Source organism: Ceratosolen solmsi, unplaced genomic scaffold (assembly GCF_000503995.2).
Source record: "Ceratosolen solmsi marchali unplaced genomic scaffold, CerSol_1.0 scaffold30, whole genome shotgun sequence".
Taxonomy (NCBI): domain Eukaryota; kingdom Metazoa; phylum Arthropoda; class Insecta; order Hymenoptera; family Agaonidae; genus Ceratosolen; species Ceratosolen solmsi.
In genome coordinates, this window is record NW_011948421.1 from 7,684,071 (window position 1) to 7,707,528 (window position 23,458).

General features: G+C 22.7%; 3 protein-coding genes across 3 annotated transcripts; all 3 read left to right on the top strand.

Annotated features, from left to right (window-relative positions):
• Positions 1-5,180: 5,180 nt before the first annotated feature.
• On the top strand, positions 5,181-6,290 carry Cox11 (Cytochrome c oxidase copper chaperone COX11). The gene is given in 4 exon segments (XM_011498722.1): positions 5,181-5,437; positions 5,693-6,010; positions 6,077-6,091; positions 6,093-6,290. Coding segments are annotated over 4 exon segments (675 nt in total). The 5' UTR covers positions 5,181-5,233; the 3' UTR covers positions 6,231-6,290.
• Positions 6,291-8,728: 2,438 nt separating this feature from the next.
• On the top strand, positions 8,729-17,080 carry Nubp1 (NUBP iron-sulfur cluster assembly factor 1). Its single transcript, XM_011498948.1, has 7 exons — positions 8,729-8,754; positions 9,147-9,407; positions 10,079-10,180; positions 10,251-10,341; positions 15,431-15,696; positions 15,836-16,094; positions 17,055-17,080. Exons 1-7 carry the CDS (start codon positions 8,743-8,745, stop codon positions 17,078-17,080), a joined length of 1,017 nt encoding a protein of 338 aa, XP_011497250.1. The 5' UTR covers positions 8,729-8,742.
• A 1,987-nt stretch (positions 17,081-19,067) lies between these two features.
• On the top strand, positions 19,068-20,632 carry LOC105361515 (uncharacterized). The gene is made up of 3 exons (XM_011498723.1): positions 19,068-19,283; positions 19,449-20,144; positions 20,454-20,632. Exons 1-3 carry the CDS (start codon positions 19,221-19,223, stop codon positions 20,607-20,609), a joined length of 915 nt encoding a protein of 304 aa, XP_011497025.1. The 5' UTR covers positions 19,068-19,220; the 3' UTR covers positions 20,610-20,632.
• Positions 20,633-23,458: the final 2,826 nt, after the last annotated feature.

Genomic DNA, 23,458 nt, shown 5'->3' on the forward strand with positions numbered 1-23,458 from the left:
TAGAATGTAAAAATCCAGTTATATCCTAAATTATTTGTTTTATTACACATAGAAGTGAACGCATTTAAATAATTAAATCAGAATTATTAAATAGAAAAATAATGAAATGGATAAAAGTATTTATTTAAAATAATACATTATATATAATTTTTTTTCTAGAACAATTATGAAAAGAACCAGGTACATAGTGTTACCAATTACATCACGGCAATATGTTGTTCTCTTTATTATATCTCTTGCCTGTTTTACATTTGGTATTATTTCTCGAGATCAAGAAAGACGATATGGAAATGTTATTAGATCTGAGCTTAGACACACCAATTTGTATGAGTAAGTCTATTAAAATTAAAAATATTTAAATCTTATATTTAACATTTAAATTACATCATAATTTAAAACAACTTTGTGTAACTATTGTATGATTTACTGAAATTTAAAATATAGATTAATATTTTAATGAAACTATCTCAAAGTCATAATGCATTCATTTTTATTTATGTTCGACTAATATAAAGATCTTTATTTAATTATTCATTTATGTGAATTTTCACATTGATATTCATTCATATAGCTTAAATCAATATTAATAAAATATATCTGCACATAGAGTGGACTTTGCAAATGATGACCATATCTCCTATCTCTTGAGCAGTTTCTTATCTTTTACTAAATTAGCTTCTGCTGTTCCATCAACTATGATTATTTCATCGAAAAATAAGGATTCCTCAAAATTAATCAATACAACGTGGATTAATCATAAATCTCATTTAAATTCAAGACATTATTATAAGAGTCATTCGATTAAATATCAAATGAGTCTATTTACGAAATATCGAAAAATTGACAAACAACAAGATCGACGAATCAAGTCATTAAAAAATCATAATATACATATTCGACGGCGATTGAAAGAGCATGTTATTTCGACACTGAAAAAAAGTTATACAGAACATAATATAAAAAATTCCCAATTAAATAAATTTATACGAAAATATACAAAAGATCGAAAGTCAGTAATTTACGATCTTCAAGTGGATATGTACAAATATCGTTTTAATGAAGATTTACATAATCACTATTTTAAACTAGGATTATCGTTTAGTGATTTAGAATTTAAAAATAGACAGAATATTAAAAAAAATTTAATATACAAGCTACTTATAAAAAATGAACCGAATTTTTTTATATATCGAAATTTAAAAAAAGAATACCATGAATATTATGAAAATAGATTTAATTCTCGAGAAAATAATAAAATAATTACTGAAGAAAAAAGATTAAATTCTAATAAAAATAGATCAGTAAATCAAAAATATCAGCTTTTCGATATACAAAATCGACTTGATTCTAGTATTAAAAATCAGCACATAATGGAAAATAAAATTTTAAATTTAAAAATTAAACGTCAAAACAATGGTTTAAGAAACAAGCATAAATTAGTTGGCCAAAAAATTGTAAGAAATGAAATAAAATATCAACGGACTTATAAAACTAAATTTATAGTTCGTTATTATATACGAGGTGAAATGTTTCGTTTAAAAAAACAAAAATCAAGTAAAAATATCGATAATAAAGATAATATTGAAGAAAATGCAAGATTGAACAATCGAGTAGTTCCAAAAAATAGTATTTATTTTAAAGTAAGTAGTCGAAATATTAAAATAATAAAGTATAATATAGAGTATAGTAAAAATCATAGAGGAATCTCTCAATCAAAAAATTATAATTTATTGGCAATGAATCAATCTTATGAAGAAAACAATCGACCAGTAAATAATAGAATGCAAACATTTCCCAAAAGAAATCAAAGAACTTTATTTTCCCTTCAAAAAACCATCAGACAAATTTATGAAAATCGATTCCATATCGATGTAAATATTATTCCAAGAACAAAACAAAAAAGCAGTAAAATTATTAATAAAATCGAACTGCAAAACGATTATTTTGAAATTAGAAGAGACATACAGTATACTTTAGTACTAAAAATTCGAGAAAAAGAAAGCAAAAGGCATTTAACAATATATCAAGATTGGAAATTTCTTTCTAGGAAATTAAAAAGTGTTTCTGTCGAAAATTTACAAGTAAGCTTCAATTTAAAAAACATTTATTAATATTTATAAAAAAAATAATTTCTTAAATTATGTAAATATTTTATTTTTACTATTTTTAAATTGTTTATTTAGTTTATTTTAATTCAATAATTATACATTGTATATAATTATATAATATAATCCTTGATATTTTTTAATTGAGATAAGTTATTATTAATTTACAAATAAATGAACACGAAAATAAATCTTTTACGTTTCAGCATAAAACTAATAGTGAAAATCAGAGAGCAACAAATTTTCCGAGTCAATATCAAATTTATGTAAATAAATTAGATGAAATTAAAAATGAAAAACACATAAAAAGATATAGAAGCATGCATATCGAATATGTAAATTTAGAAAATAATTTCGTACGCTTAATAAAAATTAAAACAACATCCATGGTTCCTCAATACCTAAAATTTATAATCAAAAGCATTAAACTGGATTACACAATTTTACGTCAAGCTTTTATTATTGTGTTCTGTGCTATCTACAGTACTTCTATTCTTAAAAGCAAAAGTCAACTTATTGGGTTAGTTTTTCTATATATTCATTTGTAAATATTTTAAAATGAGTAAAAAATTTGATAGTATTTTTTAAAATATTCTATAAATTTTTTTAAATATTATTTTCATATTACCTAAAAATGAATTTAACGTAATCTTTTGAAATTCACTGATTATACTTCGTATGTAAATAAGAATTTGCATTCTATTTAATATTACAATTTTTAAAATAATTTAATTAAATAAGTAATATATTAAATTATATTTTGGATGTATTTAATATTTATTAGTTATTTTATTATTCTTATGATTTCAGAAATCCTGGAAAATATACAAATAGTATATCTATTTTGTAAAATTTTATGAACAATACTGAAATTTATAATTATTAAAATATACTATTTTTCATTAAGTACACATTATGTTCATAAAGAAATTGAAAAAAAAACAGAATAAACACGAATAGACATCAAATCATAGAACATTAAATTTATGTTATTGTTTTAACTTTAGACAAGAGGTAGTAGTAGAATTAATGTTTCTAGCCATTGTGATCTTTCAAAATTTTATGATAAAATATATTAATATATGTAAAGTATATTTTGTGTGAATAAATAATAGTGAATCATATAAAAAGTTTTATTGTTTTATTATTCCCGTTAAATAGTTACAATTGCTTTAATAAAGATTATTACTAAAATTGATCAACAAAATTATAAAAAAGTATATGTAATTATAGCAATTATATTACATATATAAATTTTTAGTATACACCTTCGATAATTTAGGTGAGACACGATATGATATTTGCATACTCAATGTGCAATCGAGTATATTATTATAGTGCAAATGATGTTTCACAACACAAAACTTTGGGGTATATATATATATATATATATATATATATATATATATATATATTTTTTTTTTTTATCTATCTCGTTAATTCAACACGCTATTATAAGAGAGAGAGAGAGAGAGATAAATCCAATAACACTGAAGAGAAGAACCTTTATGTAATTATTCTATATTTTCTAATTATATTTTTAGAATATCTTTGATTTCTTAAAATTGTTGTCTTACATTTATTAGATATACAGATTAGTTATTTGACAAATGGTTTTACTTATTTTTCTACATGCTGATGAGTTCTAAGTTGAATAAGTTTGGACCTTATGCACTTTAGACTTTATGTTTATCCATGGTATCTGTGTTCGTAAAAATTTTAATTCTTAAAACAGCTTAGAAACCGCACATAAATTTCTAAATCTTTTCAGCTTATTTTACTATTGCTATGTATATAAATATAAATTAATTTCGATAAAACATCTACGGAATTTCTTAACTTCAATAAGTGTTAAATATTATAAAATAAAACAATATAATTATATTATACAATTAATGTATAAATTGATCTCAAGTATTTATGCAGTTTTTTATAAAGAAACACTATTGGCCTTCGCAAAAATATCATAATAAATAGAGGGAAAATTTTTCATTATATACATACGTACATTTATATACGCTGTATTCTAATGTTTGTATGCTAACAATACGTCTCTATGACAGTGTTTTATATACCAACCATCAAACAAGTTTAATCAGTATGATATTTATAAAATATATATGTATGATATAATGTATTAATTAAAATTATATAACTTATTCCTAAAGATCGAGTTAAAAATACATACAAAATGATATGTTATTTTTTGAAGTTATCAAACAAAGTCTGGTTTTATTATGGAAATATAGAATGTATTTAAAATTTTAAAAGACAATAATTTTGAGCTAAAATTATATATATTAATTTTTATTTTCAAATGTAATATTTTTAATTATGTTTAAAAATTATATTAAATATATAAATAATATGTAAAAATTGAACATTTTAAATTAGTAACTTTTAAAAAATAACTATTTTTAACCAAATATATTTTATATAAGTAACAAACTTCTGAAACGAATATATATTCCTAAATATGATATTTTATTAATTTTATTGTTTATTATTTATATTTTCATATATTTTATTTGTACGACACAATACTATGAACAGCATAGATTATAATTTCATCTTAATTCAAACTTACATAATCGATGAATTAAAACTCAAAAATAACAGTTAGTACACTTCGATCAATGTACTGACTAATAATTTGACGTAGTATAATACAATAAATAGAATGCAAATAGAAATTAAATAATTAAATATAAATTTAATTAAATATTTAAATTTAATTAAATTTAATTTTTAAAGCAATACATTTAATCAAAGTCTTAAATTTGTTATTAAAACACGATAGCATGCTTATGCATAATGATTTTATATAATTATTAAATCATTATTATATACTAATTAAATAATTATTCCACATTACCATAATACTCCAATTTCGATATTAATAACTTATTTTTAAAAATTTATAGTTTCAAGATTCCAGATTTAGTTTTATAAACATTTATCATTTTTATTTGAAATGAATGATGTAATAAATATTTAATCTTGGTGATAATTTGAAAAGTGAATATGATTAAAAAAATTTATTAAAATATAACCCTACTTGAAATTAGCACAAATAAAAAACAAAGTACAATTTCATAGGTTAAGAATAACACAGTTTTACAAGTAAAATGTTTTCTAAAGCATGTTCATGGTTTACAAGTATTTATTTTAAACGTATAAGTATCAATAATAAGTCATTTAGTAAATTTTCATCCAATGAACTCTTAATAAAAAAGAAAACGAAAACGACATTTAATTATATGGTAGCTATTGGAATTTTAACTATTGGCTTTACATATGCTTCTGTCCCTTTGTACAGAATTTTCTGTCAGGTAATATTCCAAAAATATTTATTCAATATATGATTATTTAGTATGATTCTTAAAAATACTAAAGAATTAAAAAATTATTACATTACTATTAAAAAATATAGATAATTTAGTAGAATATCAAAATTTTGTAAGAGATTATTGCTTCAACGAAATTTATAAATATTTATGCGTATTAAATTTAAATTGTTTTCTTTATTTTAATTATTGTAATTTAAAAATTTAAGAATAATATTTAATGATTATTTTTTATATTAGGAATTTAGTTATGGAGGTACCATAAGTCATAAAGAATCAAACATATCAGAGATGAAACAAAAGAAAAATAGAATTTTAAATGTAAAATTTAATGCTGATACTGCAGCACAAATGTCATGGCAGTTTCAGCCTCAACAAAATGAAGTAAAAGTAATGCCAGGAGAAACAGCTTTAGCATTTTATACAGCAACTAACCCCACAGATGTTCCAATAGTTGGAATTTCTACATACAATATTGTTCCTTTTGAAGCTGGGCAATATTTTAACAAAATCCAATGCTTCTGCTTTGAAGAACAATTTCTTGCTCCCCATGAAAATGTTTGTTAATCGTTATTTCAAATTAAAAGTCTGATAAAAATTAATGATTTAATATTTTTTATATAGGTTGATATGCCAGTTTTTTTTTTTTATTGATCCTGAATTTACTGAAGATCCTAAAATGGAGCATGTAAATGAACTTGTTCTTTCTTATACATTTTTTGAAGCAAAAGAAGGTATAAAGCTACCCATACCCAGCTATATTAAAAAAATACAATAATCGAAGGTAAAATAGTGAACTATTTCGTTACTTTCAAATTAATTGTAGTTTTTAATTTAATTGGAAAATGTTTAATTCATTTTTTAAAAAAATATATATAAGTTATTGTTAAGTAAAAAATTAATATTGAGCAAATGTATAAATTAAGTATATAAATTATTGAACATTGTAAATTGAATATAATTCTAATAATTTTCTTACCCTACATGATTTGTAAATGATAAATAATTAATGATATTTGAAATTAAACGATTACAATTTTTAAATAGTTTTATTTCTAGTTTTATGAGATTAAATAATATATTTCATTATATTTTTATAAAATTAAGAAAATCTTTTCATGAATAATTTAGCTACGCATTAATCTTACAAATTTAGCATAATATTTATTAGAAATAAATTAAATTTTGTATAATTAAACTTTCTAATAAAAAATAAAATAAAATATTCAGTTATTATAATCTAAATTTTTAAGAATATTAGTTATTATACTATTAAACATCTGTTAGTTATATATATGAAAGTTTCATATTCTAAATTGATGCTTTAAAAGTAATTTTCTACCTTTCCTATTTCTTGTACATGTATCATTAACTATTCAATTCATTGTTCAACTTTGATAAATCTATATGGACTAAATAAATAACAATCACCCCTTAAATATTAGATTATTATATAATCTTGAAAATAAACCTAATGATAATAATTTTTAAAATATAAATTTGTATTGTATTAATTAAATAGATATAAAATCTTATGAAGTTTTTTAAAAAGAAAATTAAGTATTTTAGTTCTATAATGTAGTAAGTAATTTGATTTCTGAAAACATTATAAACAATATTAACCAATAATAATATTTATTTTCTTAATGTTTTTAATTTTGAAAAATTTTTATTTTATTTAAAATTATTCTTTTATAAATGTGGAGTCAAAATTTGAATACATTTGATATAATAATGTTAAACATTTAAATATTCTTATTTAATTATAAAATTATTAATATTTATATTGATATTAAATAATATTAATTAGCTATGTTTATTCTTATAATTGAACACTTTATATTTAAAATGTATTGTTTATCAATGCCTAAATTTATAATACAAAATTCATACAAGTTCATCAATACATAATATACATAATATACATAATATACATAAAAACAACAATACAAGTTAATAAATATATAAATATTTTTTAAAGATTAATTTCATTCTAATCTGGGTTATGAAAAAATATTATCTTATTTTTTTCATCATAGCATTCATTAATATTCAATAGAATGTTAGAATAACTAGTAATTAAATTAGTCCTTTATTTGCTTGTATTCTGTAAGTTTTTCTATAAAAAGTGTTTACATTTTTTTAATTACGTGTTAATACTATATTCAAGGTCTAATTTACTTGTACAGTATCATTCTCATTCTGTCAGAGTAATAACAATTGAAGTTGGCTTCACTATTTAACTGGGTTTTACAACCATTCATTTCATAAAAATTTTGTACAAAAAATTATCTGATAATACTGCCGATTTTGAAGAAAAGTTTTTACTCAATTTAGAAATTTCAGTAGTTGGCTTCTCATTAAAAAATTGGTTAATTATAAAACTTAATATAGTTTTTGATAGTCTGTATTAAAAATATTTATTATAATACTATGTTGTTATTTTGAATACATGTCATTATTAAAAAAATTTTAATTTATTACACTATCTATAAAATTCAATACTAAAATAATTTCTTTAAATATATAATTATTGATTTAATTATTTTAAGAATTAAAACATTATTCAACTTGTAGAATAAAAGAACTTATAGAAGTATTGTAGAATAAAAAAGTAAAATAATTTCATAATATCTTGAATTCATGCAGAGAGATTTTATTTAATCAATAATAGCAAAGAAATCAATATTTCAGGACAATAACATACATCATATAAAATAGAAATATTAATAATTTTACAAAATTAAGAAATTTACAAAGAAATTAATTAAATATTTTCATTTTCTATATTTAAATTACAAACAAAATACTCATGTTAAAATAGTCATTTAATTGAAATAATTAGATTAAAAATTATAAATAATAATATATGATAAAATAAAAAAATTGTAAAGATATAGACAAAAATATATGTATATTTATAAAAAATACTGAAATTTTTTTTGAATTAATAAAAATTGGTTTAAAAAAAATATTTTAATTAAATATATAAATAAAAATACTTTCATAAAAGTAGATTATAAAGCAATTATATCTATGTTAATAAAGTAAGTTATTTTTAAAATTGTTTATAGCTAAATTAGTATTATGTAGGTTAATATTAATAGAAAATTTTACTAATTATTAGAATAATTTATTTTAAATTTAGTTTTATTAATACAATACTTTATACAAATTCAAGTTTTTAATTTAAAATTAATATTGGAATATGAAACGTACATTTTAATATATAATATTTAAATAATTTTTTTATGAAACCAGTATTCCAAATATGGCTGGTGTTCCACGAAATGCTCCAGAACGTCAGTATTTATAATATAAAGATTATATTAATAATTTTTGAAAAATAGAAATTATAATTAACTAAATTTTTTTTACAACTTATTTTATGATGTATTAAATTATAATATTTTGTTAAACGATTTGAAAGATTTTATTTTATGTTAAAATTTAATTACAGGTTAGAATTATTTGTTGAAAATAAAATTTATCAATCGGTTTTAGATTAATCCTAAATAAATTAATATTGTATGAATTATTATCTATTATTTTAATTGATATTAAATGTTTTTTTTGTTATAAAAATTATATCTGAATAAGTTATTGGAACATTTCATCTGATAAATTTCTGTAACCATTATCTTATTTCATAATTAATAAATATTGCAGTCACTTAAGTAGATGATGTTTTTAGTTTATATTTAATTATATAGATTGCCCTGGCATTCAAAGTAAAAATGCTGGTAAAGTATCAACTTGTGCAGGTTGCCCTAATCAATCTGTTTGTTCATTATCTTCAACAAAATTAGCAAATCCTGAAATTGTACTAGTGCACAAAAGATTATCTTTAGTAAAATATAAAATTATAATATTATCAGGCAAAGGTGGTGTTGGAAAGAGTACAATTACATCACTCATATCAAGAACAATTGCTTCAGAAAACGAAAACAAAAATGTAAATTTGTAATTTTATATCACTATATCTTTTTTTATAAAAGTAATTTCAATTATATTTTAAAAACTATTAAAATTAAAAATTAAATTTACATTATAATTTTAATGTTACATTGAAAGTTTTTATGATTCATAATTCTGTTTATAAACTTATATTTTATAGATTTTCATAAATTAAAGATCTTTTTTAATTGTATTTTATTATAGAAGTTTTATAAAAAATAGTCAACAGATTTTTTAAGTATTTTATCTGTCATCTATTATTTTCAATATCAGATATCATTTTTGAATAATTTATATTATAATTTTAGTATTTAATATTATGTAGCATAAGATATTTATGTAGCTCAAGTATTTGTTAATAGACTAATTGTATAAAATCGTATTTTTAATAAAAAAAAGAATAACGAATTATTAATTATGAAGAAACAAATGTTTTTTTATTAAATTAAAAATTAGAATGAAACTATAATATAATATAATATTTAGGAAGAAAATTGAATTACAAATTGTATAAAACTATATAAATATGAAATATGTTTCATTTTTTTAAACTTTTTTCTTTAAACAATAAATATACGATTTTCAAAATATGTGCCATTAATTTAAAGAATTAAGTGTAAAAAGTAAATTCACAAAATGAACTTATCTATATATTTGGCTTTTTTGTAGGTTGCAATTTTGGATATTGATATTTGTGGTCCATCACAACCAAGAGTTCTTGGAGCTCTTGGTGAGCAAGTACATCAAAGTGCATCAGGTTGGTCCCCAGTTGTAAGTATAAAATAAAAATTTATGTTATTCCATTATTTAATATATAATTAAATAAATATTTATTCTATAGTACATAGAAGATAATTTATCCTTGATGTCCATAGGATTTCTTTTAAATAATTCAAGTGATGCAATTATTTGGAGGGGACCTAAAAAAAATGGTATATTAAAGCTATTTTATATTTTTACAATTAAAAAAATGTAATTATGAATATATTAAATTTATTAAAAATATAAAGAAAATCATATTTATATAAATATTAATTGTTATAAAATATATATCTACAATATGTTATTAATTTGCTACATTACTATCATTTTCAAACAGTATTTAAATAGGAAACTTATCAAAGTTGAGATATATTTTTAATAATTATTGCAAAAATACATTACATATATTAAATTTCAGGAAATGAATGAGACAAAATAGTTTTATCTTTAATGAACTAAATTTCATAATTATTATGCAATAACATTTATGGCTTTATTAAAATATTGTGTATTATCAATAATTGTACTGTATATGCCAAATATCAAAAACTCAACAAAAACATGTAAACAAATAAAATACAAACCCTAAAAATTAAATGATCTTGAGCAAACTTTTAATTAATTATTAATTAACTATTTTGAAACTGAATTTGATATCTTAAAAATAATATCTAGTAGTGTAATATCATGGACATAACATATTTTTAAAATAATTATGTTTAAAATAGATTGAACATTTATAATTTGAAAGCTTAAAGTGATATGAAGTATATATTTAATTGGTCTAGTGAATAGGCATTTGTTTTTAATAAATGGTTTTCAATCGTAAAAAGAAAAATCAATAATTAAAGAAACTTTTTATAAATAATTACAATGTAAGCTGAATAAATAAAAATTATAATTATTAAAATTTTAATTTATTGATAATGTTCAATTGTTTATAATGTACAAATTTATCAAAAATTAAATATTGAATTATAATCTTTTTCAATAAAGTAGTTAAAATATTTTCATTTTTTTACTTTATCAATAAAGATTAATAAGTTATTAGTAATGTTCTATATGATATATTTTATTTATTTAAAATATTTATTATTACCTATAATTATATTATTCATTTATGCAGAGATTCCCTGTTTACTAATCTTATCTTATTACAAATTAGTAGTAGTTAATAATTTCTCTTTTAAGGGTTTTGTGGTAAACACTGCTTAGATCACGGATTGATATACAGTAGATATTTCCTAATTTTTACAGAATAACATTTAATTATATTTCAATGATAAAAATGACTAAAAACTCAGTGTGATAATCGTATTATTATTAATATTGATTTAACGTTTGCTAAATTAAGGATAACAGTAGATTGACGAATGTAACAAACAAAATTATCAAAATTAAATTTTCAGATTCCCTTTAGAAAATCGTAAAATACCATAAAATACTCTTAATAATCATTAAAAAATTTCTACTTATACTAATAAACTAAAAGATTTTTTATTGTATTTAATGCAAATTTGTATATAATATTTAATGGAGTACATAAACTATGTGTGGAAACTTAGTTTTTAAAATGTCAATTCATGAAATACGAATAGTACAAAAGTACACGGATTATGTTTTAATTTTAATAATAATGATCGAAACAAATATCATATAGAAAATACATGAAATTCTAATAGCAATGAAAATAATATCAATTCATAAGTATCATTAAAAATAGTAAAGAACAAATTTCCGTGTGTGTTACAAATATTATTACTGGAATGGTCGATACTCTCAATATATATAATATATATTATTCCCACAAAAAAATTAAACGAAATTAAAACAAATGAACCATTTATTATTCAACCATTCGAACCTTCTATATACAAAAATATATTCTAAGATAATAAATTTTATCACAGATTTAAACTTTCTTATGATTATAACAAGCATGTATGATAACTTGTTAAATCAATTTATTATGAAAACGAAAATAAATAGTTTGTGAAATAAAAATTTCAATTTTATCTCACTGTTATTCTCAAGATTTTATATATCTTTTGAAATTAATGTTTTAATTGAAATGTAATTATATTCTAAATTAATGTATTAGAATTAAGAATTAATAAACAAGGTTGAACATTTACAAAATAAAATTTTAATGTATAATTTTCAGAAAATCAAAATTTAAATCAAATCGATTGAATTTGAAAATATGATTTCAAGAACTTTTAATAAAAAGCTGTTTGAAAATTAAACAGAAGCCTTTATAAAAACATGAAGACATTGAACAAATATTTTGAAATTGAATTTACCATTTTAAAAAGTTTTTATTGACAAATGAATAATATTAAGTGTATTAAAGAATAAATAAACGTAGGATATACAAAAGTAAAATAAAATATATGATAAAGTAATACCAAATATGATTTATAATTAGTTTTTAAAACATTTGTATCAATTTAATATATTGAATACTATTCAGGATTACAGCAATTTTCAAGACCTTTGGATCTCGGAATTTTATAAGCCTTCTATCTATCGAATTTTTGTAAACATTTGATTCCGAGAATTCTCGAATATTCTAAAGTTTTGGTTTCGAACGCCCTACAATGTTTATGTGGTCTCTGCATAGCAACGTCGGTTGAAATACTCCTACCTTCAGAGGCTTCGGTTTCCTGCAGTTCTCGAAACTTCTAAGGATATATTCTCGAACGTCCGCACGTTAGTCTAGTCTCTGCATAGCAACATTTTTTCATTGTGCTCATCTACCTAAATTATCGCGTAGATATATAAAGTAAGCACACGACGAGTCTCGCTCTCTCTTAGTGAAGACGCCATGGCACGGAATACGGTCTGCTTTAGCAGAATCGCTATGGAACAGTCGCTATCTCTCAGCAAACCCGCCACGGAATGAACGCGCCTTCAACTTCGTGTGCGTATTCAAAAAGGCTTGTAGTTGCTCATTGTAATTAACTCATTTAACTAATGTTACTGCTATAAGATTGTCAATCAGTTACGCTAACTGTCTGGGATCAGACTAAAAGCCTCCCTGTGATGGTGGATGGAGGCTTGCTGGCAAGTGGAAGGGACAATGCAATAATTCAACACTGCCTTTGAATGTAGTGTTTTTCCCTTTATTGAATATAATAAATATAATAAATAGTCAATGGTCTATGGATGTCGAATTGAATGTATGATACAATGAATAGATGAGAGTTTCTTTAATTAATATGAGCGACAAGAATCCTGTAAGTGTATTCTTGGTAGCTTGGTGCTTGGTTCTCCTACTCGTAGTTATGATCTAGTGGTGGTGGTGGGAGACTCGCGCTGATAAGAGGTAGCGCTGATGCCGCCGTTGCCGCTGGCGAGAAGAGCTGTAGCGGCCTGAGTGGGGGGTGCCTGTGTGACGTCACTGATACGGAGGCAGCGTGGATCTGCCGTTGCCGCTAGCGTGATGCACGCTGTAGCGGTCTAATGGAGGAAGGATATCCGTGTCACGTCACTGCTTGACGGGTAGGAGCATTCCTCGTACCGAACACCACGTATTAGTATTGCTGCTTACTTAGTTGGTGGGAGCCGTGTATTAGTGATCCGTAAGAACGTGTGTAATAGCGAAGCTTACGTGTGTGGAGTCGATCTCAGTTGCATTGATGGTACGTAAGAATGTGTGTTGAGGTCGATCTCTGTAGTTGCGTTGGTAGGCCGAATGAGCTTGGCTTCCGTTGAACTGTAGTCGATCTCTGCACCGTTGGTCGGCCGAGTGAGTTTGGCTTCCGTTGGGCTGGAGTCGATCTGTGCAGTGTTGGGTGGCCGAAACTAGCTTGGCGTACGTTGAGCTGGGTTCGATCTGTAGGACGGCGATCCGATCTTGATGAATGCTTGATTGAACTAGTAAGAGAGCGAGCGCGTCAAGCGCGTCTCCTTAAATATTCTAGCACAGGCTTGCGATTTCGGTGAATTCTGGATCACTCTTCTCATGCTGATTGTTAGAGTGACGTCACTAGAATCTAGCCTTGGAGAGTTCGTCGGCCCTTGTTAGTCGGAATTGTAATGTAATATTAGACTAATTTGAGTAGTGAGGTTTCCCGATTTCGTAGAATTGTGTTTATGACTCGACGCGCAAATGTTTCTACCTAAGCACAGGTATCTTTACCTCTCCGACTTTGTTTACCGCGTAAAATTGCTGTAATCCGTAACACTAACGCAGTGAAGCCATTACAAATAATACACGTTCAATTATCAAGTGCGCTACAATTTTCAAGCAGTCAAGGGTGCTGATTGTATTATAGAAGCACGGTATCAGGGTATTCCTCATCACAAAGATGTGCCAGAAGTCTTGTTTCCAAATAACTATTTATCACAGGATCAGGCAAGGCAACTGCATCGCTGTGAGTAACAATAGCCACTCATACGGAAGTAACACAAAGCCGTCTCGGGCCTTTCCAGTAGTGCGCCTAGCACAAAGCCTTCTCAGGCTCATCCATTATTGAGGAGACCACAGCAAGTTACCATCACGTGGCACTGCACGAAGAAGTGTTAAGCAATTTACGACCTCATACTTCTCAGTGTAATAATTTACCACCAAGCACACTACGTCAACAGGATCCAGAGATTTACAACTTTCTACCTCTGCATGTAGTGCATGCTAACGCCACGTGGCAACCACGACGGAACTGCAAGATCTCAAGGATTGTCATCACCAACTTAGAATCATTATTGTGTAGTTTGTAAAGTAAAACGCAATAAACATCACGAAAAGCAAATGTGTTAAATATTGAATTAATGCGTTACCTCTTCCACTTGCCCGCACTTTTTACCCACTAAGCAACTGGTGGGCATAGACTAATTCTAAACAAATACATTTGTTAATTTTGTTTCATATCAAGTTTATTTATCACTGATAATTCAAATTTGAAAACAATGATACAAAATTATCATTAAATGTATTTTAATTTTATAAAATATTGTTTATCAAAATGTTAAATTTATACTCTTTCATTTTATTTTTTTATAAAGTAGAATATTATATTTTTAAACCTTAAAATAAGAAACCTTATATTTTATTTTTTAATTTTTATTTTATATTTTATTTTTTATTTAATTTTATTATATAAATCTTGGACAAACATTTATAATTTAATAATAGCTTTAACATTTTTATTTAGTCCATTGTATTTAAAAAATCATGAAAACTCTATTTTGGAAGTGAATAAAAAATAAAATCGTAAATAATTTGTTCATATTTAATATTTTTCACATTAATTCCAGGCATAATAAAGCAATTCTTATCAGAAGTTGATTGGGGTTCGTTGGACTATTTAATATTAGATACACCACCAGGAACTTCCGATGAACATATGTCAGCAGCAACATATTTGAAAGAAGCAGATATAACTGGTGCAATAATTGTTACAACTCCACAAGAAGTTGCACTTATTGATGTTAGAAAGGAAATAGACTTTTGTAAAAAAGTTAATATCCCTATTCTTGGTTTAATAGAAAATATGAATATCTTCATCTGTCCAAAATGCAAGGTATAAAAATAGATTAAAATATTTAAATTTTTTAATATATGTAAATTTAGATACCAATTTATTAATTAAAATTTCATATTTATAATTAATATTTGTTCAATAATTAAATTATTACTGAAATAATATCTTTTAACAACAGAATTCTGCAGAAATATTTCCAGCATTAACAGGAGGCGCCAAACAAATGTCAGAAGATTTAAATGTTGAACTTTTGGGATGTTTACCTTTAGATCCATTATTAGCAAGATGCTGTGATGAAGGAAAAAATGCATTAATTGAAATTCCAAATTCGCCAGCAATATTAATTTTAAAAACGATAGTTCAAAGTAATAACTTTCAACTATATATTTTCCTATTTTCTGTATCAAGTCTGTATAAGTTTAATAATATAAATTATTTTTTATAGAAATTATCAAAAAATGTGATGGAACTCAGAAAACTAATTAAATACAATAAAATAAAATATATGAATTTTTTTCAATAAATATGGTTATTTTAATATTAATTCAACATTAATTATTTCATAAAAATGTATGTATTTTATATATATTAATATAAAAATTATTTTAATTTAAAAAAAAAAATTAATTTATGTAAGTGATGTTATGTATAGAATTACATATGGAGAATTACAAATTATCGATAATTCATTTTCTCACAATTAAAAAAAAATTTACTAGAAAGAAAATAATTTTATCCTGCTTGTAAAAGCAAAAATAATGTTGCAGAATATGTATATGACTATCATATGTGCAATACAAAACAAATGCATATAAAATATTGATTGATTCTGTCTAATTTACTTTAAATTAGTGAATTTCTAATATATATAACGATTATGCTGTACAATTTGGCTCTTCTTTTATGATTTTATAAAATATATTGGTTTAATAGTATATCATATATTTCTTACTTATACCAAACTCCTTCATTTATTAATAATATTTTTCTTATTGATCACATTTACACTTTAATAAATGAATTTGAATAATTTAGATTAAGATGAAGTTTAATTTCATTGTGTCAATAGTTTAAATAAAGATAGGTTCACATTTTTTTACTAGAGAATATGTAAATAATTAAATTCTCAATTTCTTGGAAACATATATGAGAACTTCTTTCAATACTATTAAAAACTGCAATATACGTAATGATTTACAATAAATAAATACAACTTATAGTTTTGAAAAATCAATGCAATAAATTCTATGAACTTGAGTATTTTAAATCAAATGTATATCTATAAATTAAAAATATCAATATTTTAGAAGATATTTGTTAATCATAGATACGATTTAGGCTTCTTTAACTTTTTCAGAATGTTTAGTGGTATTTTTTGTTTTCTATTAATTTCACAGTAAAATTATATCAAGAATATTTCTAAACTAACCATGAACCTTCAGTGTATTTATGCATACACAAAGTTTTAAAATATAAAATACATTTGCTGTCACAATATTATTTAAAATTGATCTTGTCAGCTGAAAAAAATTTAAGGAACTATTGGGTATACCATCTGTATGGAAATGGCTTACAGTTATTAAATAAGTTGTTAAGTAATGCATAGTCAATCTCGCATGTTTGTTATATATAAAGGAATACAAATTTAATTGTTTACTTCCTTGCCTGACTGTTCTAACAATAAAATACATTATCAATTACATTAGAATTTATTATTATAATTTAATATTAGTAGAAATATATTAGAAATTGCACATTTTAAATATCAATAAATGACAAATGATTTTTTGTTCATTAGTCTAAATCTAAAAATAAATATCTCTACTCTAATAATCCGTTAACATCATACGGTTTGTTTCCTTAGCAAACATTAACAAAGTTTACCGACCAATACTATGAATATTCGCTTTATAGTGTATTAAATGCATACGATATTCATATAGCACGCATATTTTGGTAAAAGAATTATAAAAGATATTACAGTCGCTATTTGATTATCAGAGTATTACATGAAGAAATCAATTTTCCTATCAAAGCGGACATCTTGTAAAATGTATATATTAATGACTTTTCGAAACTTGTGATACTTCTAATAAAATATATAAAATACAAATACCTTTATAGTTTGTGGACACATCTTTTCAACTAATTTCACTTTTGAGGAGTTTGCACATAGAAATTAATAAGGTGTTTAAATCGAAATCTTACAAGTTTGGGAGTTGTTCTATCATCTAAAATTACTTTTCATGCATTGCATTAAATGAAGAAATTAGCTCAGTTTTATTTGAAATGACGGATAAATAAAGATCATAATAATAACTGTTACCCATAATGAGACTATATTAGATATTTTCAAACTAAGGCCAGTCTCTTTCAAAAACTTTAGAAAGAAAATTACTGTAGCATTAAGTAGACATACAGTGGTTCTTCATCCCTTTGAGAATGTCATATTTTGATAGATTTTGAGATAATTTGTTAAATAATAGCTATTCAACTGTGTAATACATTTAAAAAATAATAAATTTTAGATTTTCTTTTACTTATTAGTTTTATTAATAAAAGAAATATTTTACAATTAATACGTGCTTACATCGTATCTATATACATAATCGTATTAACATTTCAGAAGATAAAAATATTGCTTAAAATTATTGAGATGCAACTGAATTTAAAATAATCAAGTTTTGGCTAGTTAAAATCTAAAGAAAATCATTGCTGTAACATTAACAAACCTAGATAAAACTTTACATGCAATGAAAATCCGTGGAGTCTTTAGACTTACCAGTTTTATCCAAGCTAGTTGACGTTAATGAGTTTCAGTTCCTTTCAAACTCGCTGGCTTGTAATTATATAAATATATTGTAATAAACACGATCTTATTAAAATAATTATTCTAAAGTTTTAAGTTTTAAAATATTTAATTTTGCAAAATTTTCAAAAAATTATGTATAAGTAAATTCTATTAAAAAATCATTGCATGTAAAACATAAAATCTTTTTAATTTAAATTAAATTTATATGTTGATAATATTAAACGAAAATTATTCAAAATATTTTATTCTTTTAATATTGTATTTATGTTTTATTCCATTTATATTATTTAAATATTATTAAACATTGAAAGTGAAACATTAAGTTTTATTGTTTTAGAAATTTTCATATTATTCTATATACTGTATGAACTTAAAAAACAAAATATTTTTATTTAAAAAGCACTTTGCTTTGTATTGTATTAAATGTTTTTTATAATTAATGTGGCGCTTAATTACATTTACTTATATTTTATGCTCTTACAAGGACCAATGAGATTAAAGCTATTGCGCAGGCGGAGGTGAAAATTCAATTTAATATTGGCCATAATATGTAACAATATTTCTGGCGGGATTGCTAAAAACTATTCGTCAAAAGTGAATCGATGTCTTTACTGATTAAGTTGTGTATGAATTTAAAAAATATTCTTACAAGATTATATCCAATAATAGTTTCAATTTAAATGTTATTTTATAACTAAATATTGTTATTATTAACAATTTAGTTTTTAAAGCTACAATATAAGTGTGAATAATGAGCGATACAAAAGATTATGAAGCATTTAGAGAAAGGAATATTGCAGAACGAAATGCATTTGTAAGATATTGTTGTTTTTTAGAAAACAATTTTGAATCTGTTCATAAATTAATTTATTTAAAATACTACATCAAATACAAATTATGTACTTTAAATAATGATCTAATTTTACCTTATTTTCATCCATTGTATTATAACAAAATGTAGAATAATTTTATTTTACAGTTAAAAGAATTTTTAAAAGAAATTAAAGAAGATACTGCAGAAATAAATAGATTAGAAAGTAGCAGATTAAATTTTACACGTAAAAAAAATAGATGTTCAAAAATTTTGAGGTTCACAACTAAAAAATACCACTCTGATGCCAGTAAATCAAAAACATATCCTGATCAATGTGTTGACCTATCTTTTCGTAAAAAATATAACACTAGAAGTAAAAAACGGAAGCTTGAAGAATCAAATGATAATAATGATGATAATGATAATGAGGATATTATAGTTCCAAAAAAAGGCTCTAATCTAAAAGTTATGTTTTCTTGGTCTAGGCCTATCCAAAGAGATATTGATTTAATGAGATTTGACTTCAGTGAAGACGAAAGTGAAGGTACAAATACTGATGTAGAAGATTATATACATAAAAAAAAGAAGATTCACAGAATATCAAAAGTTATTGATCAGTCAATTAAAATTCCTTCATTAGAAGAAATTACTAAAGAAATGTTAAATAATATAGCAGTTAAAGCAAGTGGAAAAAACTATGATGCAATAAATGGTACATCTTGTCATCAATGTCGACAAAAAACAATAGATACTAAAACATTTTGTAGATCAGGCAAATGTATTGGAGTTAGAGGACAGTTTTGTGGACCTTGTTTAATGGGAAGATATGGAGAATCAGCACTAAATGCCTTACAAGATCCTGTAAGTCTTTATTGTAGTATAATGGTATAATTTGAATTAATAATTCTTGATATAAATATATTTTTAATTGATATTTTATTAATAAATATTCGTTCAATATATTAACCGTTATAGATATTATAAATATAAATGAATCTGATTAAGCTAATATAATATAAAAAATTATATTTATATAAATTTACAAAAGCTTAATAATCTATTATTATTTATAATTTTGAATAATTTACTCAATTCTTTTGTTTTTACTATAATTAATAAAAAAATTTGATCACTAAATTTAAATAGTTTTTATTTCTTTTCATTTTAAAGAACTGGGTGTGTCCACCATGTCGAAATTTGTGCAATTGTAGCATTTGCAGAACAAGAAAAGGTCAAAGACCAACTGGAATATTAGCACCACTTGCAAGAGAGGAAGGATATGATTCAGTAAAAGATTATTTACAAGCTTTGGATTGTAAAAAATAAACCATAGCATAAATATCTTTAAAAATTATGATTTTATATATATATATAAATATGAATTTTTAAAAAAGGGACAAATCAATTCTATTGTACATAATTTTAATGTTAAAATTCAATAAATAATTTAGTACTTTAATAAATTAAAACTTTTTTTTAACTTAATAGTACATTTCATAATCTGGTACAAAATATTAAAACTCCAAATATTATGATAATAAAACATTTGGTAAATTTTTTTTAATAAAAGAGATTTAAATAATTTAAATATATATATAACAGTTATTCTTGTTATATTTAGAAATATTTTTATTAATTACACTTAAAATAACTGATATCTCATTGCTTTTTTTAAGATTTAATTTAATACCTGTCTATATATTTTATGATTAATATTCTAAATTATGAAATGCTTAAATGTTCTTTACATTACTATTGCTATTATTTAATATCTATTGCTAATCAATATTCTCTATACATAATATGGAATTATTTATTAAATTACGGGGCATTTTCATAAAAACGTTTTTATAATTACATTGATTTTTTATTTACTTTTTTCCAATACAATGTGCAAACGACTATGTGTATTAATATTTATGTTTTATATCTGACATAATGGTTACATAAATATTTGTAAATAAATATCTGAATATTACTTTAGCAACTTCTATATTTATATTGCCTTGCATTTCTTTTAACTTATATTTTGAATAATAGATGATCAAATTTGAATTAGATATAACAAAATAAAATCTTTTAATTATTATTATTGCTTTTATAAATTTCTGTAGATATGTTAATTATAGTATAAAAACTATTTTTTAAATTAATGTTATAATTCTTATAGTAGATTAATATTTCAAATTTTTAATAAATAATCATGTATTAAATTGCTTACATTATACAATTTTGTATATTTTAATATTTTTTCTTAAGCTAGTACATTTATTTGTAAATAAAAATACTTCATTTTCGATTTAAAGAATTTTGTATTACTTTGTATATAGCAATATTATAAACAAATTTTATTGATACCAAATAATTTTTAATTGAAATATAATTATTTACTAGAAGGTTTTGTATTTAACATTTATTTTAATTTTAATTGACATTTTGCAATATTAAAATTTCTTTTAATATATTCCAGTTATTTTATACCATCTATTTTCACATTGATGTAAACTATAACAAAATTTGCTAATTAGAACTATAAAATACCAATATTTATAACACTTTTATTTTATTGTTTATTAATTCAATTTTTGATAAACCCACTTTCATTGCATTTAATAATCAATGCCAATATTTTAACTATTTGAAGATAGTAGTTTATCATACTATTAATTGAATACATTTATAAATTTACTTTAAATCGTAAATATTTAATACTATAATAATTATTGTATTTATAACATATCATAAACTGACAAAAATGAATTTTGTATGTGCTCCATAAATACAAGTTCAAAATAACTTACAGTATGCTATCCCCTACGCCTAAATTTATTAGCATATATAAAATGATAAAATATATTTATAATTATAACAAATTTTGTTATTTACGTCTGTATTAAAAATTGTTTCTCATTATCAATAGTGGCAACATTCTATATTTATTTAAATTTTAAATGTAATCAATGAATTTTTAATTCTCTGCTAAATACACAAAAAATACAATTAGTATGCAACTGGGGAAATAATTAATTAGTTAGCGTTCATTATTTATGTGTAGAAGGACAGTTTTATATTTATTTTTTATTACATCTTCTATAAATGTACCACGCCATTATCTTATTTTTGTCCATTAAGTCTTTTTTAAAATATATAAAATTTTTAGAACAAAAATCTTTTTGTAATAAAAATTATTCAAAAAAAAAAATGTAAATCGTGTTGTAAATTTGTTAAATTGATAGAATTAAAATGAATTCTTAAATTATTTATGTATAATCTTTAAAATATTACGCCTTAAAAATAAAACATTCTCGTTTTATAACGAAATTTTGTAAATAATTTTTTGTTATTAGTATTTTTTCTAAAATTAGTTTTTCGAATAAAATAAATATTTATTGATTAAAATTCATACATAATAAATGAATTAGTTTCATTATAATAGATTTCCAGAAAAAATATGATAATTATGAATTTTTTATTTTTATATATATTAAATAATTGTATTTAATTTTGCTTAACGTTGAAGCCAAGATCATAACTAAGAATCTAGAATAAATAAAAACATATTAATGTGTTATCTCTATATTTTTATTTACATTGTAACTTTTATTATTCATTATATAAAGTAACAGCTACATATAGGACTATGAGACAATTTCTGGTAATACATTATGAAAAAATTTATTCATTTTATTTAAATAGTCGTTAAATTTTTGCTATCAAAATTAACTTCTATATTGAAAGTTACATAATTTTGTTATTAATCGTTCATGCAACGTAAAATATTTATCCGTAGACGTTTAATGAGGGTTGAATTTTTGTTTAACATACAAATTTGTAAATATTTTATAAATTTTTCAACGAAGTACAAATTTTGCTTCTAATACAATTTTCATAATTAGAATGAATTAAATTAAATTGAATTGAATTAAATTAATAAATAGATTATAAAATATCTATATTAGAGATTTACAATCAAACAACTTTAAATTTTTTGAATGACATTTTCAAAATTGGAGCACTTTCCAATACCTTTGGCTCTCGGAATTTTATAATCTTTGTAACCCTCGAATTTTTGTCAACATTTGATTCGGAGAAGTCTCGAACATTCTAAGGCTTTACTCTCGAATATCCCTGCAATATTTTTCGCATTGCAATACCTGTCCATTGTTGCCAGCTAA